This window comes from Notamacropus eugenii, chromosome 4, assembly GCF_028372415.1.
Source record: "Notamacropus eugenii isolate mMacEug1 chromosome 4, mMacEug1.pri_v2, whole genome shotgun sequence".
Taxonomy (NCBI): domain Eukaryota; kingdom Metazoa; phylum Chordata; class Mammalia; order Diprotodontia; family Macropodidae; genus Notamacropus; species Notamacropus eugenii.
In genome coordinates this window covers 303,075,784-303,094,592 of record NC_092875.1, presented here as the reverse complement: position 1 = coordinate 303,094,592, position 18,809 = coordinate 303,075,784, and the positions used below count along the sequence as shown (strand labels likewise).

Genomic DNA, 18,809 nt, shown 5'->3' with positions numbered 1-18,809 from the left:
CATAAATGACTTGGGATAGCTTTGCTGTTTTCGGTTGTTTCAATTGTGTCTTACTCCTTATGACCCCATTTGGGGTTTTCTTGGCAAAGATGCTGGATTTGCCATTTCCTTCACTAACTCATTTTATAGACAAGAAAACTGAGGCAAACAGAGTTGAGTGACATGTCCAGGCTTACACAGCTAGTAAGTGTCTGAGATTGAACTCAGAAAAATTAATCTTCCTGATTCCAAGCCCACCACTCTATCCATTGTGCTACCTCACTGTCCCAGATGTAAACAGATCTCAGCAAGTTAGAAGATTTGACTAAATTAAAGATGAAATTTAATAGAAATATATGTAATGATTTCTACTTGGTTAAAGAAAAATCAGCTTTAGAAATTTAAGATGGGGCCAGTATGGTTGAACAGCTTTTTTCTAGAAAACCTCTTGAGGATTCAATTCCTCAATATCTTCAACTCCTGTGTTTTTCACTTCTTTAGCCAAATACAAAAACAGTCACATCCTTGATCTCAACTACCACCCAACCAGTGTTTCACTTTAATCATCAAGGGTTCTAAAACTCCTATATCTGACTATATTCACCTATTAGAACCTTGGCTCTGGGGCAGAGGACTTTGGTTCAAATTCTTCCTTTAAATGTATACTTATCTGTATCCTTGGACAGTAGTAGACCTTTACATTTGTTACAGATCTATTATATGAGGAGCTAATACAAGATAGCCTATGAGGTCCTTTCTTGGGTGTGTTACTGTCCTCTACTCTTAAATTTGTTCCTTTGTCCTATTGTTGCTCACTGTTTTGCTTAACCTTAGATCACTTATGCTATTTGATTGACTCCTATTAACATGGTGCTAGAAGGAACTAATAAAGCTGACTAAACATACTACAAATTTGTGCTACCTATCATCATTTGGGCTGTCAATTTAATAAGGCAATCAATTTTACCGATTTTTTAAAATTTCATTATTTATTTATTTTTAACATTCTTAAATTCTGAGTTACAGACTCTCTGTCTCCCTTCCTCCCACTTCTCCCCCACCCGCTGAGAAGGCAAATAGTATGATTATCAGTTATACATGTGAAATCATGGAAATCACTTCTATTTTAGCCATATTGCAAAAACAAAAAGCAAAAATAAAATCTACTTCAATTTGCAGTCAGAGTTCATTGGTTCTTTCTCTGGAGATGGATGACATTTTTTCATCATGAGTCCTTTGGAATTGTCTTGGATCATTGTATTGAACAGAGTAGTCAAGTCTTTCACAGTTGATCATCATTACAGTATTGCCATTAACTATGTAAATGAAATCCTGGTTCACCTCATGTCACTTTACATCAGTTCATATAGGTCTTTCTTTTCCCTGTAACCACCCTCCTCCTCATGTCCTATAGCACAACAGTACTCAATTACAATCATATGCCACAACTTGTTCAGCCATTCCCCAATTGATGAACATCCCCTCAAATTCCAATTCTGTGTCACCACAAAAAGCTGCTATGAGTAAATATTTTTGTACAGTATAGATCTTTTTCTTTTATCTTTTTTGGAGTACAAGCCTACTAGTGTTATGGCTGGATCAAAGGGTATGCACAATTTTATGCTTTTGGACATAGTTCCAGATTGTTCTCTGGAATGGTTGGACCAGTTCGCTACCCCACCAACAGTTCATTAATGCACCCATTTTCCCTCATCTCCTCCAGCATTTGTTGTTTCTGATAGGTGTGAAGTGGTATCTCAGTTATCTTAGTTTGCCTTTCTCTAATCAATAGTGATTTAGAGCACTTCTTTTACATGATTATAGTTTTGATTTTTTCAATAAATTTGACTCAGTTCCCTACATCCTTGAGAAATGAGGCCTTTGTCAGAGAAACTTGCTATAACTTTTTTATATTCATTGTCTATAGTGCCTTTTAGCAAAAAGTAATTTCCTGATTATCTCTTTCAATTAGGTCTATTTTTGCTTTTGCTTTATCTGAGATCATGATTGCCACTCCTGTCCCCTTCACTATAGCTAAAACATAATGGACTCAACTCTACCCCTTCATTTCAACTCTGTGTATCTTTCTGTTCCAAGTGTGTCTCATGGAAACAACATAATGTTGGATTCAGATTTCCAATCTGTTCTGCTATCTGCTTTCATTCTACGGGTTAGCTCGTTCCATTTACATTCACTAACTATGCATTTCCCTCAATCCCATTTTCCCATTTCTTCTTTCTCTCCTTGTCCCTCGTTAAAAGTTTGTTTTGCTTCTGACCATTGCCTCCCCCAATCTATCCTCCCCTTTATTCCCCTCTCACATAAGTGTTATTCCTTTACCCTCTTTTAATTTCCCTGTTGGGTATGATATATTTCTATACTCAACTGAGTGTATTTTAACCAAATCTGATGAGAGTAAAGTTCAAATGTAGATCACCATTCCTTTCCTCACTTCCCTCTCTACAATCAAAGTTCTTCCTAGTGTGACTCCTTTATACGTAAAAAAAATTTGCCCACCTACCTCTCCCTTCCTTCTTCACCCAGTGCATTCCTCTTTCTCACCCCTTCATTTTTTTAACCCCTTCACTTTTTTTTTTTGAGGTCATCACAACATAATCAGCTCCCACCCTTGCCCTCCATCTATGCAGATTCTAACTGCCCTAATAATGATAAAGTTCTTAGGAGTTACATATATCATCTTCCTATATGGGTATGTAAACTGTTTGACTCCATTGAATCCCTTATGAGTACTCTTTCTTGTTTACCTTTTTATGCTTCCCTTGAATTTTCTACTTGAGTGTTAGAGTTTCTGTTCAGCTCTGGTCTTCCCGTCATAAATGCTTGGAAGTCCTCAGTTTCATTAAATATCTGTTTTCCCCCCAAAGGATTATAGTCAAGTTTTGCTGACTAGATTATTCTTGGTTTTAATCCTAGCTCCTTCACCCTCTGGAATATCATTCCAAGCCCTCTCCTCCTTTAATGTTTAATCCACTATATCTTGTATGATCCTTCCTGTGGCTCCACAATATTTGAATTGTTTTTTTCTGGCTGCTTGCAATATTTTTTCATTGAGCTGGGACCTCTGGAATTTGGTTATAGTATTCTGGTTGTTTTCATTTGGGGGATCTCTTTCAGGTGGTTGATGGAGTCTTTCAATTTCTACCTTATGTTCTGGTACTAAGATATTGGGGCAGTTTTCCTTTATAATATCGTGAAATATGTCTAGGCTCTGCCTATTAGGTAGCCCATTAATTCTTAAATTAGTCTCTCCTTAACCTGTTTTCCAGGTCAGTTTTTCCAATGAAGTATTTCGCATTTTCATCTATTTTTCCAGTCTTTTGACTTTGTTTTATTGTTTCTTAGTGTCTCATGAAGTCAATAGCGTCTATCTGCCGTATTCTAATTTTTAAGGAGTTATTTCTTTAGTGGGCTTTTGTACTTCCTGAGCTATCTGGGTCCAGTGGCAAGATATAGATCAGGATGACTGGAGATGGCCCTCAGCCTCCTTCAGGACTCAGCTCAAATACCAGCCTCTGCTGGAGACTTCATTTCCTCTCCTCCTGTCCTTCCCTCAGGAATCTCCCATTTATTTTGTAGGCATAGTTATCTGCACGTTTTCTCTCTCATTAGAATGTTAGCTCTTAGAGATCTGAGACAATGTGTTTGCCTTTCTTTGTATTCTTAAGGTTTAGCACAATGCTGGTACATATTAAACTGGGTAAAATAATTCTTGACTGACTCATACGGTTGTGGGGATTAAGTAAATATACACACACAGAAAAGAGTGTATTCTATCAAGCCCACTTTAAAGACAGTTTTCCAAAAATGGGCCACAGGCTTCTCATAACAAAAGATAGATTGGAGTAAATTTGGAAAGGGGGGATAAGGGAAGAATAAAGTATGTTGTTAGGTAAAGGTCTTTATCGGGAGCAGAATGGGGCTGTAGATTCCTAAATAGGGGGCTGCTAAAGTCAGAGCAAAATTGATTGGGGGAAATCAGTCCTGCTTTTTGGGTAGGAATTGGTAATGTTAATGATGGAAGAGGCCGAAGTGGCCAGAAGAGTCGAAGAAAAAAAATCTAGTTGATGTTTTCCTGGTCCGTGAAACCTCTGGTGAGCAGGAAGAAAGAGGTCAGACTGTCAGATCCTGCAGGAACTCCCAAAGCGGGCGCTCCGGGAGTCTGGCCACTGAGGGAGGGGAGCGGACGTGACGTAACATTTACACGTCTTCCCCTTCCGTGACCTCTCTAGCGCTCACGCTCCGGCCCGGCTCAGTGGTGCGGGGTGGGCGGTTCCTCTGTCAGGGACCTTTACTAAAAACCCGGAAGGGCGTCACAAGTTCAGAGGTCGCTGGGAACTGTCATGGCAGCGCTGTGGCGGAGCCGTGTGGTAGCCGCCCAAGGCCGTTTCTCGCGACTTCATCTCTCAGCTGCTCGATGTTACAGTGTCGAGGCCAGCACAGAGAGTGAGAGCGAGAGTCCTTCTCTAAAGGAACCGGGAAAACGGCTGGGCGGCTTCGCTAGCGCTTTGGAACGCCATTCGAAGTTGCAGCAGGAGGCGGAGCCCCGGCAGGTGAGCGGCAGCCGTCTGGCCAATCTCTAGAGCGAGGCCCCGGTGACGCATGCGAGTTGTGCGGGGGGCGGAGCCTTGGGAAGGGGCGGAGCGGAGAAGTCCTGGAGGCGGAGTTGAAGTTTGCTGAATCGCACGTGCTTGTGTTAGTAGACCGTGTCGGTTGTCCTGGGGAGACTTAGCCAAAACGTTGGGTTTCGGAAAGAAGGGGAAGCTCCAGTGCCAGCAAACGGACGAAAACTTCTGTGCAAAGGCAGCTAGGTGGCATAGTGAATAGAGTGCTGGACCTGGAGGTGCAGACAGGGAGACCTGAGTTAGAATCCTGCCTCAGACACTTGCCCGCCCTCTTACCCATGGCAAGTCACTTAATCTCTCTTCCAGCCTCGGTTTTCCCAACTGTTAAAGGGGAAAATAATAGCATCTTTTTCATAAGGTTATTGTGGGCATCAGATATTAAGGCATACGTGCAGCGCTTTGCAAACCTTAAAGCCCAGTATATCTGCAGGCTCTCACTCTTGTCCTGTTCCCTTCTTCCACAAATCCCAGACTAAAATGCAGTAGGAACTGCATTCAGACTCTAGGAAAGATACTTTTCACATCTTGAACATGGTTTTAAAATGCAGAGCCATATAGCAGAATGAAAGAAAATAGGGATTCCTGCAGTTTTAATCACAGTGAAACAGAGTGGCGAGAATGCTGGCCATCTTGGTGAAGGATTCTTGGGCAAGTCATGTAATCCTTTTTAGCCTCAGTTTCCCTCATTTGTAAAATGTTGATAACAATACCAGAAGTTCTTGTGAGGATCAGATGCGATATATAAAGTGCTTGGCAAATGAACTTATCTTTGTAAAAATTAAGACGCTTAGTCCTTGAGAGATTAATTTTTGAGGACCCAGGATTTTTCCTAATTCTAAATTTATGACTTGTTCAGTTTTCACTTTTCTAGTACTTTGTGATTGACAGGAGACAGTGATTGTTTTTAGATGACTTTGCAGACTAAGCACATGCATTGAATTTTCTAGGTCTATAGCTGCTTTCCATGGACAGTACTTTGGAAACCTATGTTGTGTTAAATGTGGAGAAGACCAAATGTGAATATATATGCTATCCAGTTCTACCATTTGGGGGGTGTGGTGTAGGGAGAGAAAAGGGTTACTACCGTTCATGGATTATTTGGTAGAACACTGAATCAAGAGTTTTGGTGACCATTGTTTTTATTTGGCTCTGTCACTAACTGCCTTAGAGCCACTAACTGGCTTTGTGAAAACAGGAAAAAAATTTTCCCTTTTCAAGATCTTAATTTCCTCATCTATAAATTGAGGACTTGGAGTAGATGATTCTCTGTTTTCCTTCCAGGTTTATGTTTCTGTTTCGGAAATAGCCATGCTCTTGTACTCCAGGCTTCCTACCTGAAGTGGAAGAGAGGTGGACTAGGGGTCCAGTGTTTGACTTGCTCCCTGCTTCTTGTTTGTGTAGATTTCAGATAAGAATGAAGACTTTCTTTTGAAACTAGGCATTAATACCTGAATTACCATAAATTACAATTAGTATCCCTTAGGAATAATTCTGTATTTTTTTAAGATGAAATAATTAAAATTGATGCTTAATGGATTCTTCTCATATGCCTCATTGTGGAGTGACTATGACCCTCAGTTTTCACTGGAATATTATAAGATCACAGATTGTGAGGTGGAGAGGATCACTGAGGTTATAGGGTACAACGCCCTCATTTTACAGAAGAGGAAGCTGAGACTTAGTGAGATTAGGTGTTCAGCTTGTCCATGGTCACATGAGTAGTAAGGTGTCAGATGGAGGATTTGAACCCATGGTGTTCCTGACTCTTAGTTCACAGTAGCCCTTGTTCTGTTCTAGAAAACTGATAAATATAGGCTGGCCCAGTGAGGGCTTGTTGTCTTGAAGACCAACCTAACTTAACCAGTAGAGTCTCAGATGTGGTATACTATCTCATTATTTTGGGAGCATCTTAGTGTTCAGGCTTCCCTCTGCCATTTATTTGTGTATGTGTATGTGTGTGTGTGTGTGTGTGTGTGTGTGTGTGTGTGTGTGTGTGTGTGTGAATTTATTTATTTATTTTAAGTTTTCAACATTCATTTCCACAAAATTTTGAGTTCCAGATTTTCTCCCCATTTCTCCCCCCCCCAAACCCAAGCATTCTAATTACCCCTGTCACCAATCTGCCCTTCCTTCTAACACCCTTCCCTTCCCTTATCCCCATCTTCTCTTTTGTCCTGTAGGGCAAGATAAATTTCTATACCCTATTACCTGTAGTTCTTATATCCTAGTTGTATGCAAGAACAATACTCAACAGTTGTTCCTAAAACTTTGAGTTCCAACTTCTCTTCCTCCCTCCCCACCCATCCCCGTTGGGAAGGCAAGGAATTCAGTATAGGCTATATATATGTGGTTTTGCAAATGGTTTCCATAATAGTCATGTTATGTAAGACTAACTATATTTCCCTCCATCCTATCCTGCCCCCCATTTCTTCTATTCTCTCTTTTGACCTTGTCCCTCCCTAAGAGTGTTGACTTCTAATTTCTCCCTCCTCCCATTGCCATCCCTTCCATCATCTTCTCCCCCCTGCTTATCCCCTTCTCCCCCACTTTCCTGTATTGTAAGATAGGTTTTCATACCAAAATGAGTTTGCATTTTATCCCTTCCTTGAGTCACATGTGATGAGAGTAAGCTTCACGTTTTCCCTCTCACCTCCCCCCTTTTCTCCTCCATTGAAGAGTCTTTTTCTTGCCTCTTTTATGAGAGATAATTTGCCCCATTCCATTTCTCCCTTTCTCTTCCCAGTATATTCCTGTCTCACCCCTTATTTTCATTTTTTTAGATATGATCCCTTCCTATTCAACTCACCCTGTACTCTCTGTCTCTGTCTCTCTCTCTCTGTGTATAATCCTACCAACTACCCAGATACCGAAAAAAGTTTCAAGAGTTACAAATATTGTCTTTCCATGTAGGAATGTAAACAGTTCAACTTTAGGAAGTCCCTTATGATTTCTCTTTGCTGTTTACCTTTTCATGCTTCTCTTGATTCTTGTGTTTCAAATTTTCAGATTTTCTTTTCAGCTCTGGTCTTTTCATCAAGAATGCTTAAAGGTCCTCTATTTCATTGAAAGATCATTTTTTCCCCCCAAAGTATTATACTCAGTTTCGCAGGGTAGGTGATTCTTGGTTTTAGTCCTAGTACCTTTGACTTCTGGGATATCATATTCCATGCCCTTCGATCCCTTAATGTAGAAGGTGCGAGATCTTGTGTTATCCTGATTTATATTTCCACAGTACTCAAATTGTTTTTTCTAGCTACTTGCAATATTTTCTCTTTGACCTGGGAACTCTGGAATTTGGCTACAGTGTTCCTAGGAATTTCTCTTTTTGGATCTCTTTCAGGAGGTGATCAGTGGATTCTTTCAGTATTTATTTTGCCCCCTGGTTCTAGAACATCAGGGCAGTTTTCCTTGATAATTTCATGAAAGATGATGTCTAGGCTCTTTTTTTGGTCATGGCTTTCTGGTAGTCCCATAATTTTTAAATTGTCTCTCTTGGATCTTGTTTCCAGGTCAGTTGTTTTTCCAATGAGATATTTCACATTATCTTCCATTTTTTCATTCTTTTGGTTTTATTTTGTGATTTCCTCATTTCTCATAAAGTCATTAGCCTCCATCTGTTCCATTCTAATTTTTAAGGAACTATTTTTCTTCAGTGAGCTTTTGAACCTCCTTTTCCATTTGGCTAATTCTGCTTTTAAAGCATTCTTCTCATTGAGTTTTTGAACCTTTTTTTCCAATTGAGTTAGCCTATTTTTCAAGGTGTTATTTTCTTCAGCATTTTTTGGGTTTCCTTTAGCAAGTTGTTGACTCGCTTTTCATGCTTTTCTTGCATCTCTCTCATTTCTCTTCCCAATTTTTCCTCCACCTCTCTTACTTGATTTTCAAAATCCTTTTTGAGCTCTTCCATGGCCTGAGACCATTGAATGTTTATTTTGGATGTTTGGGATACAGAAGCCTTGACTTTTATGTCTTTCTCTGATGTTAAGCATTGTTCTTCCTTATCTGAAAGGATGGGAGAAGATATCTGTTCACCAGGAAAGTAACCTTCTATAGTCCTATTTTTTTCCCCCTTTTTTGGGCATTTTCCCAACCAGTTACTTGACTTTTGGGTCCTTTGTCAAGAGTAGGGTATACTCTGGGGATCTGTAAGATCTCAGTTCCTCCAGCGTAGCACAGTCAAGCGTGTACACTGGTCTGGGAGCACCCAGAAACTTTTGTGCCCAGAATCTGCTAGTAATAGAGTTTCCTCTCCACAGCTACTTGGCCTACAGTTCCACCAAGCCAACACTGGGGGCCAGGATTCAGAAAAGCTGCTCAATTTCCCCAGGGGCTTTCGGCAGGGGCAGGGCTGCTACACAGGGTTGAGGTAAGAATCAGCTGCTCAGTTCCCCCAGGGGTTTTACAATCCAACAATGGATGCTGGCTGCTGTGGGAGCTGCTGCTGCCCAATGCAGCCTCTGCCGCTGCTGCCTGAGGTGGGCTCTCTTCTCAGCCAGCTGAAAAAACCCTCTCACTGACCTTTGGCATCTGTGGGTTGAAGGATCTGCAAACCGCTGCTACTGCTGCTGGGGATTCTGCCCCCAAGGCCTGGTCGAGTCCTCCTCCCGAAGCCTTGCTGAGTGGCCAAGGGTGGACTGGGCTGGGGCTCTGCTCCATGTCTAGTGGGACAGACCTTTCCTGTCAGCCTTTCGGGTCACCCTGGGCTAGAAATCTCCTCCACTCTGTTGTTCTGTGGCTTCTGCTGCTCTAGAATTTGTTGAGAGTCTTTCTTCACAGGTATTTTATGGGTTGTGGGGGAAGAGCTACTGTATGTCCATCTTTCTACTCCGCCATCTTGGCTCTGCCCGCCCCGTGCCTCCCCCACTCCCCCGCCATTTATGATCCACCCTGGAACATCTTCTTTACCATTTTTGATATAGCCAGTGTTCATTAAAGTGTGCTTCAGTTTTTCTGAATTTTTCATTCATTTTAGCAGCTTCTTGACTTATTCTTCATAATCTGTCTTGACTATAGTCACAGCCATATCAGATAAGTGTAAAAATGGGGCAGGATTCTTTTCAAAAAGATTCCTGGCTTTGCAGGAAAGCTTTGCTTTTGCAAGCAACTGCACTTAGCAGAGAGTATGGCATATAGTCGGCACTTAATAAATGTTTATTGATTGATTTACTGTAAGAATTAAGAAAGATAGTTGCCTTCTTCACTTGTGCCTTGGAAAAAGCAAGTTGATTTCCAAATAGAGCCAATGTACTCCCTAAGTCAGCACATAAGGCAGTGTGGTATAATGAATGAAGTGCCAGCCTGGAGACCTGGATTTGAGACCTGTCTCTGACTCATGTGACCCTGGGCTAGCCACTTAATCTCTCTGTGCTCTAGGTAGCTCTCTAAGATTATAATATAAGTTGCAAAGAAGGTACTGGCCTCCACTGGTGGAATGAGGTTCCTCCCCAGGGACTGCCCTTAAGTCAGTGAAGTCACAGGTCCAGTACCTGTCACTCTCCAGGGTGACTCATGGATATTGTTTGCTAAAGTATTAGCAAAAAAAGTGTTAGGTTCTGTACCAGGGAAATAACACAGCTCTGAAGTTTTGATGTTGAAAGGTTGATTTCTCTCAATTTTAAATTTTGTAGATTTTAATTTTAGTTTCTGCTTTCATTCAGTCAGGGAAGTAGTTGAGTAATTTCGCTACATGTTGAAACAGATAAAATTCTCTTCATTAAAATCATGATTTTGTTGGGTTTTTTTTTTAAAATCAAACTTCAGTATTCATGGAAAAAGAAGATGTGTCTCTGGAGTGATTTGTAGGAAATTCTTTCTATAGAATGTCTTAAAATAACGATAGTGATGAAGCTTACTTCAGTGCTGCAAAAGACCCTTGCTTTCTTGATGGCATCTGCCACCCAACAGATTTTAGTCCCTTCATGCTTTCATCAGCTGCTGCACCCACCAAAATGGATTCCTGAATGGCCAAATTTGTGGTGAGGAGTCTACCTTCACAGCAAGATAGATCTCTGACAGTAGACACACTTTGTTAGTCACAGGCTATGCACTTGAAGCCTTTTCAGCTTGTAGAGATCTGCTACAGCGTCTGCTTTTCTAATAATTAGAGAGAGCTCAGGTAAGAAGTAAGAAGTACAGTAATGATTTTTGACACTTCTAGGTGACATCTCTGAACCCTTCCAGCACTAAATCTGTGGTTTATATAGCACTATGTAGTTTGTAAAACAGCACACATGCAATAATTATTGTATTTGATTGCATAACCAGTAATTGATCTTGGAAAAAACAGGATGGAGAGGAAAAGTATTGTAGGATTGGAGACAGATAAATATGGCTTGATTTTCTTATTTTTGAATTTTTAAACATGTAAGTTTTTTTTTAATTCATGACTTTTGTTTTTATACCATAATCATTCCCTTTTTTCCTCTGCCAAAAAAACCCAAACAAACCCCAAACCATTGAAATCTCTCCTATTTTCCTCTTGTCTACACAGTTTTTTGTTACATGGGGAGCTGTGGGGGATAAGGGAGTCACAAGGAGATAACCTCTCCTCCGCTATAATGTGATCAGAGCCCCCAAAATACTTATCCTGTTCCATGGGCAAACCCACTCACTCCTCATGCCAGTTCTTAAGCAAACCTGACCTAGCCCCCACTCTGTTCAATCAAAACTGATAATTATTAGTCTAGCCAGGCAGCTCCTGCTCCCTTCCTGCTCCTGCTTGTGGCTTCAGCCTTGTTCCTTGTACTTCACTGATGCTCATCACCCACCATGGCTTCACCATCCTATGGATATCCCCATTGCAATCTTAGGGCCTTTGCTGACCCCGAACAACCCAAAAGCTGTCACTCATATACCCGTTCCTATTCAGGGTATAAGAATTGAATCAGCATTTGCAACTCCAAATCCAGGGGGTCCCCTAGATACCCTTTTTATAGTCCATCCTCAGATAGAAAAGAAGAATCTGAGCTGGGATGGAATAACCCTTCTTCCCATTCCTGGAACAAGGAATAGCATGTATTCTCCAAGTCTTCCTCCAAAATAGAGGCAATCCAGGAGTGAGAAGTCAGAGGTCTTAGTCCCTAAGAGACATTAGAATCTTTTTTTTCCAGAGTCTTAGGGGACAGGTCATAGTTTAGAGGTGTCAAGGTTAAGATGGCACTAAAAGGTCAAAGTCATCTCCCTGAAGAATCTGTCCTACTTCTCTCTTGTTCTCTCTCTAGCTTATCACTCCTATATAGTGCCCTTGGTAAGAACTTGGGGTTTAGGAAATAGGATGTGAGGAACAGCCCCTAGGTTCTCAAGGTTAGGGGCACAATACTGCTGCACCAGCTCTGAGTGACCAGACAACTCTTCCTGACTGAAGAGGTGTCCATGGATCATCTCAGGGAAAGAGGGGGAGGTGAGACCAGTCAACCTATGGGCAGCTCAGTCCATCCAACCCTTAGCAGGGGGATCATTGTTGATGAAAATAAATCTGGATGTAAAAGCATATCAAGACAGGATAAAGGGTCCAGCTCCATTCCCAACTCCAGTTATGGTGAAAAAGTATAAGTATTTCAGGATACAAAGGATCATTTTTGCAAACTGGATGGATGTTGGTTCCCCAAAGAGAATACAATTGTCCCTTCCTCCATGCCAAAGGCATCCACATAAACCCAAATAAATTTCTTAATAATTTCTTGTATGTCTTTCAACTGAGACAGTGACTGGAAGTGAATCTTATATATTATATAACACTTTAGAAAATAGACTAACCTTAGTGGCAAAAGAGATCCAAAAAGCACAGATGGAAACTAATGACTTTATGAAAGATTAAGAAATTATAAAACAAAACCAAAGGAATGTAAAAGTAGCAGACAATGTGAAATATCTCATTGGAAAAACAGCTGACCTGGAAAATAGATCCAGGAGAGACAATTTAAAAATTATGGGACTACCTAAAAGGCATGATCAAAAAAAGAGCATAGACATCATCTTTTCTGAAATTATCAAGGAAACCTGCCCTGATATTCTAGAACCCTTGAGAATAAGATAAATGTTGAAAGAATCCACTGATCACCTCCTGAAAGAGATCCAAAAAGAAAAGCTCTTAGGAACATTGTAACCAAATTCCAGAGTTCCCAGGTGAAGGAGAGAATATTGCAAGCAGCCAGAAAGAAACAGTTTGAGTATTGTGGAAATACAATCAGGATAACACAAGATCTGGGAGCTTCTACATTAAGGGATTGAAGGGCTTGGAATATGATATTCCAGAAGTCAAAGGAGCTAGGATTAAAACTAAGAATCACTACCCAGTAAAACTGAGTATAATACTTCAGGGGAAAAAAATGGTCATTCAATGAAATAGAGGACTTTCAAGCATTCTTGATGAAAAGACCAGAACTGAAAAGAAAATTTGACTTTCAAACACAAGAATCAAGAGAAGCATGAAAAGGTAAACAAGAAAGAGAAATCATAAGGGACTTAATAAAGTTGAACTGTTTACATTCCTACATGGAAAGATCATATTTGTAACTCTTGAGACTTTTCTCAGTATTTGGGTAGTTGGAGGGATTATATACATATAGACTGAGAGCAGAGGATAAGTTGAATAGGAAAGGATGCTATCTAGAAAAATAAAATTAAGGGGTGAGAGAGGAATATATTGGGAGGAGAAATGAAATGGGGCAAGTTATCTCATAAAAGAGGCAAGAAAAAGCTTTTTCAATGGAGAAGAGAAGGGGGAAGGTGAGAAGGAAAAAGTGAAGCCTACTCTTATCACATATGGCTTAAGAAGGAAATAACATGCACACTCAATTTTGTATGAAAATCTATATTACACTGCAGGAGAGTAGGGGAGAAAGGGATAAGTGGGGTACAGGGGAGTAATAGAAGGGAGGGCAAATGGGAAGGAGGGGGTAATTAGAATTAAACACTTGAGGAGGGACAAGGTTAAAAGAGAGAATGGAATAAATGGGGGGCAGGATAGGATAGAGGGAAATGTAATTAGTCTTTCACAACATGACTTTTATGGAAGTCTATTGCATAACTACACATGTATAATCTACATTGAATTGCTTGCCTCCTCTGTGGGGATGTGTAGGGAGGAAGGAAGGGAGAGAAGTTGGAGCTCAAAGTTTTAAAAACAAATGTTAAAAATTGTTTTTACATGCAACTGGGAAATAAATGCAGTTAATGAGGTATAGAAATCTATCTTGCCCTATAAGAAAATTGAGGAGATGGGGATAAGGGAAGGGAGGGGTGTGATAGAAGGAAGGGCAGATTGGAGGAAGAGGTAATCAGAATACATGGTGTCTTGGGGTGGGGGGAGGGGAGAAATGGGGAGAAAATTTGGAACTCAAAATCTTGTGGAAATGAATGCTGAAAACTAAAAATAAATAAAAATACATGGAAACAAAAGAAAAGAATATTTGCTTTTTATATTCCTAATACAAAGGTGGCACTTAAATTTATTGATTGATAGCATTGAGTATAATAGACATTTAATCAACATTTCTTGAATTTAATTTAGTAAGTAAAAATTATAATAGTAATAATACCTAATTTTTAAGTCCTTGAAAGTTTATGAAACAATTTCAGACATTATCTCATTTGGAAGATTAAATGTCTTCCTACCGATCTTTGACTTTTACCCTGAGGACAAAGAATGTTGAAAGGAAACAAATGCAGTTTGAGCACCCTATACCTTTTACCAAATGAGTTAGGGTTTTTTGGGGAGTCTTTAATAAACAATTAAAGAATAGGATTGATCTGATTGTCTTTATTCCTAAGTTTGGTAGGAATCACCCTTAAATGAATGATTTTGTGATAAATTGTCATCTGTAACTGGTTAGGAAAGAAAAAGCTACTTGTAGAACTTGTATGCCCAACAACCGGGAGTAGTTTCAGGAAGGATAGAGATGGGAAAGCAAATTCCTCAGGTTTGTGTCTTGAGATGGATCTCCACCAGATACCTGGGTAGTACAGAGGCCTGGGTAACAGCAGATCAGCTATTGGAAGAAAGGTTGTAGCAGCTCTCCAAATGACTAGTTGGGGATTACATTATCACAGACTAGGTGGTAGCCCCAAAGGTGGTTCTCAAGTTGTCATTTAGCATTTATTAAGCACCCAGGTATTGTGCTAAGTTCTAGGGACTCAAAGGCAGAAAATACTCGCTGCTCTCATGGAACTCACAATCTCTTAGGGGAGACAACACAAACAATCATGCCCAAATTTGAAGGAAAGGCATTAAGATTGAACAGGACTGGGAAAGACTTCTTGCAGAATATGTGACTATAGCTGAGACCTGAAGGAGGCCAGTAGGCAGAGATGAGGTGGGTATCATATGCTGATGGTACATGGCAATGCTTAGCTGCCTCATGGGTCTCACAGCACCGCAAACAGGATGATAGAAGCAATGAGGCATCACCATGTTCCCCTTTTTATTAAGAAAATATCCCATTTCTCAGTAACCTTTCAATGATGTAGTTCCCAGGTCTTCCAGGGCAGTGGTGAAATACAGAAACCTTTTATCTGCATTGTCCCAGAAATTAGAGCGCTATAAAAAGTTAACTTCTTTTGGGTTTAGATGAGCATTGTCATAATTTTAGAAATGCAGATAGCTCTTCCCAGCCGTTTAGGGATATAAATCATAATGGTGAAATTGTAGTCTGTTTTATGGGTAAGATGAGGAATTTGAACAATCAAAATATCCTAAGGAGTTTTCTTTATTTTCTTTTTTCTTTTGGTAAGGGAAATTATTTTTAGGCAGGTTCCTTGTTGAAGGACAAAAGAACCTTTACTCTAAAGAGTGTACAGCTTTCTCTTATGATTCTTTTTTATGAAGGCTGACTTCATTGGGGCAGGGAAAAAGGGATCTTCACAAGAATCCTAACAGTTGGAGAAATGTGGTGAGTCTTACTAATATAGCTAATGTATGTGTGCATATTCATGTATGTTTTCTCTAGCATGGGCTATCAGTTCATTTACATTGATGAAAGAAAGCTAGCCATTTCAGTTACAGAAATCTTGAATAGCAAATTTATCCTTACCTCATAGAAAGGAGGATAGGGATACAAAAAGCAGATCTTGTGATATACTTTGCTGTACCCATAACTTTGTTGGTCATTTATCTTAAGCAGTAGAAATAGCCAGTATTATGTTTATATATAAGGAAAAGGCTGAATTCTGTGTTGAATGAAATGTGCTGTCACCAGTAACTTCGTATCACCAGGAGATGGAGATAGTCGAGTAAAGAAATAGATCTATTCTTTAGTAATTTCTTCTTTCTTCCAGTAGAGGGTGCCATGTCTCTTCCTAGTGTATTAAAAGTGCGTTATTTGGAATTATGGAGCTATACCACAGAATATTTCAGTATTATAAAACCAAGAATAATATTTTACTGTTTTGATTTTCCTTTATATAAGTTCATGTTTATATCTAGAATACTGTCTCTCAAATCCATGATTTTAAGAGGGCTATTTATATAAATGAGTATTCTTTGCTAACATTAAAAATTGGCTTTTTTAAAAATTAAACTTTTATTACAAAACATTACACTTTCCCTTTTAAATCAGATGTTTCAGTATTGGAGGGAAAGCCTTTTCATTTAAATGAATTAAGTTTACCTAGCTACAAAGTTAACCACAATTTTGCTAAATCTTTGTTTATTTTTTTCAGAAATGTTGACCTTCCTTAGTCCTTGCTATGCTATTCTTCAATTTCCATATACAGCTTTCAAAGGTTATGTTAATACATGTTGCCACTAATATGACATTAAAAGCATGACATTTTAATCCATGGTACTAACTGAGTTCAGCATTAATTATTGAATTAACTATACAGGTGGGGTGTAGGGTAGGGTGTTCAAGGAGGACAAGTACCTTTGGTGTGATAGCTGCTGAGCTCTTTTCAGGGCTCTTTCCATCATTGGTGTCCACTTGTTCCACCTAATGGAACCTGTGGCTCCAAAAAGCTGCAGCATGTGCAGCGGCCACACCCCAGTAAACTGTTTGAGCAGATGGGCCAAACCAGGTTGAGGGTAACCAAAGGTTCTCAGACCCACTGGGGTGAGTTAGAGGGTGTCTACCCCAAGCATGTGAAGACTTCCTCTGGTGGAATGGGCAGATGAGAACAATTTGTTCTAATGGCCATGAAGGCAGATGAAGCAGGAGATGTGGAGTGCTTAGAGCTTGGTTAGACACCAAAGATGCCAAGGTTATCCACTGCATCCTGAGCCATTGCCAGCTGTCTTGACTCTGTCCTGCCACCGTACTGTGATGACTCAGGAGGAGAGAGTGAGGCTGACGACTTCGTCCAGCTCTGCCTCACTTAAATCCAATTTATGCATGAATCAAAAGATATAACATTACCCATACCATTTCACTATTACGCCTCAAAGTCCTGGGGTGACAGGCAAGTGATGAACCATCAGGTGTGGATATACTGGGAGCTGTAGTCACAACTCTGCACATAGGCGGCCCAGGCCATAGGGTTGTTTCTCACTGGAAGCAGCAGTGGGACTCAGCAGCCACCTGAGTGTCTGAGCAGACTTTTAAGGATCTCACTGCTCACCTCCTGGTGTGAAGAAGGGGGATAGAAAAGGTGCCCTAAACATTGTCTGCTTACCCAACCCTGGCCTGATTATCGCAGCAGGCAGGGAATCTCACTATGGGGTCAAAAGACAAAAAATGTACAAAATGTACAAAACCATCTGCAAAGATGATTCCACTCATCATTGGCTCATGGAACGTGCGCACAGTAATAAACAACACAAAATCCACTAGACCTGAAAGAACTGCTCTTGTTGCAAGAGAACTCAGCAGGTATCGCATCCAAATAGCCCTGAGTGAAACAAGGCTGGCAAATGAAGGCCAGCTTACTGAAGTTGGAGCTGGATACACCTTTTTTCTGGAGTAGGTGTGGTGAAGGGATGCACCATGAAGCTGACGTGGGTTTTGCAATCAAGACTAATCTAATCAGCAAGCTGGTATGCCTGCCAAAAGGAGTGAATGACAGGCTCATGACAATGTGATTGCTACTCACGGGAAAACGCCATGCTGCCATCGTCAGTGCCTGTGCTCCCACCGTGACGAAACCTGATGAAGTCAAAGAAAAATTTTATGAAGACCTAGAGACCCATATCGTCATTGTGCCAAAAGAGGGCAAGCTTATCATTCTGGGTGACTTTAATGCTAGAGTAGGCTCGGACTACCAAACTTGAGGGAGTCCTAGAGAGGAAAGGAGTTGGAAACAGCAACAGCAGTGGTCATTTACTGCTGAAGACTTGTGCATTGCATGACCTTCTCATCATCAACACTGTCTTCCATTTACCTAAACGCAATGATACTTCATGGATGCACCCTCACAGCAAACATTGGTATTTAATAGACTATGTAATTGTAAGGAGAAGAGACAGACAAGATGTGAGAGTGATAAAGGCAATGTGTGGTGCAGAGTGCTGGACTGATCATAGACTGATCCATTCCAAGCTAAATATTCACATTCATCAAAAGTGCCACCCCTGAGGCAAAATGACTACCAGAAGAATTAATGTCAACCAAGTAGAGCTCTTCTCTGTGGACAGTTTGCTGCTGACTTGGAGGGAAAGTTGATTCAACACACAGTTGGCAACAGTGAAGCAGAAGAGGAGTGGGCAGCTTTCAGAGATTTGGTGTACAGCACTGCATTTGTTCATCTGGGTCAGAACACTAGCAAACATCAAGACTGGTTTGATGAAAATGATGGGGAAATTCAGAAGCTGCTAAATGAAAAACAAGAACTCCACAGGATTTACCAGCAGGATAATTCATCCACCTCTAAGAAGGCAACATTTAATTCCCTCAAAAGCAAAGTACAAACAAAGCTTGGAGAGATGCAGGATTCTTGGCTCAGTAAGAAGGCAGATGAAATTCAGTTTTATGCTAATAGTAACAATCCAAAGTGCTTTTATGATTCCCTGGAAGCTATTTATGGACCAAAAACCTATGGTGCATCACAAGTACTCAGTGCTGATGGAACCACATTGATTAGTGATAAGGACATGATCCTAGAGAGATGGGCTCAACACTTCCATAGTGTTCTCAACAGATCATCATCAATCAATGCTGAAACCATTGATCATTTACTTCAGGTTGAAGTCAGTCCCTCCTTAGCTGAACTTCCAACTGAAGAAGAGGTTTTTAGGACCATTAGGCTCCTTTCCTGTGG

At 40.4% G+C, this 18,809-nt stretch overlaps 1 protein-coding gene across 2 annotated transcripts in view; it reads left to right on the top strand.

Annotated features, from left to right (window-relative positions):
* TPD52 (tumor protein D52) overlaps positions 1-18,809 on the top strand; it is a 336,705-nt gene that overhangs the window by 145,643 nt on the left and 172,253 nt on the right. The window contains exon 1 of one of the 2 annotated variants that reach the window (XM_072604959.1): positions 4,222-4,550. In XM_072604959.1, coding sequence (XP_072461060.1) covers positions 4,341-4,550 — 210 coding nt within the window. In that variant the 5' untranslated portion in view covers positions 4,222-4,340. Of the gene's footprint in view, positions 4,551-18,809 lie in introns of those variants that run through there. The other variant, XM_072604961.1, reaches the window with a different exon arrangement.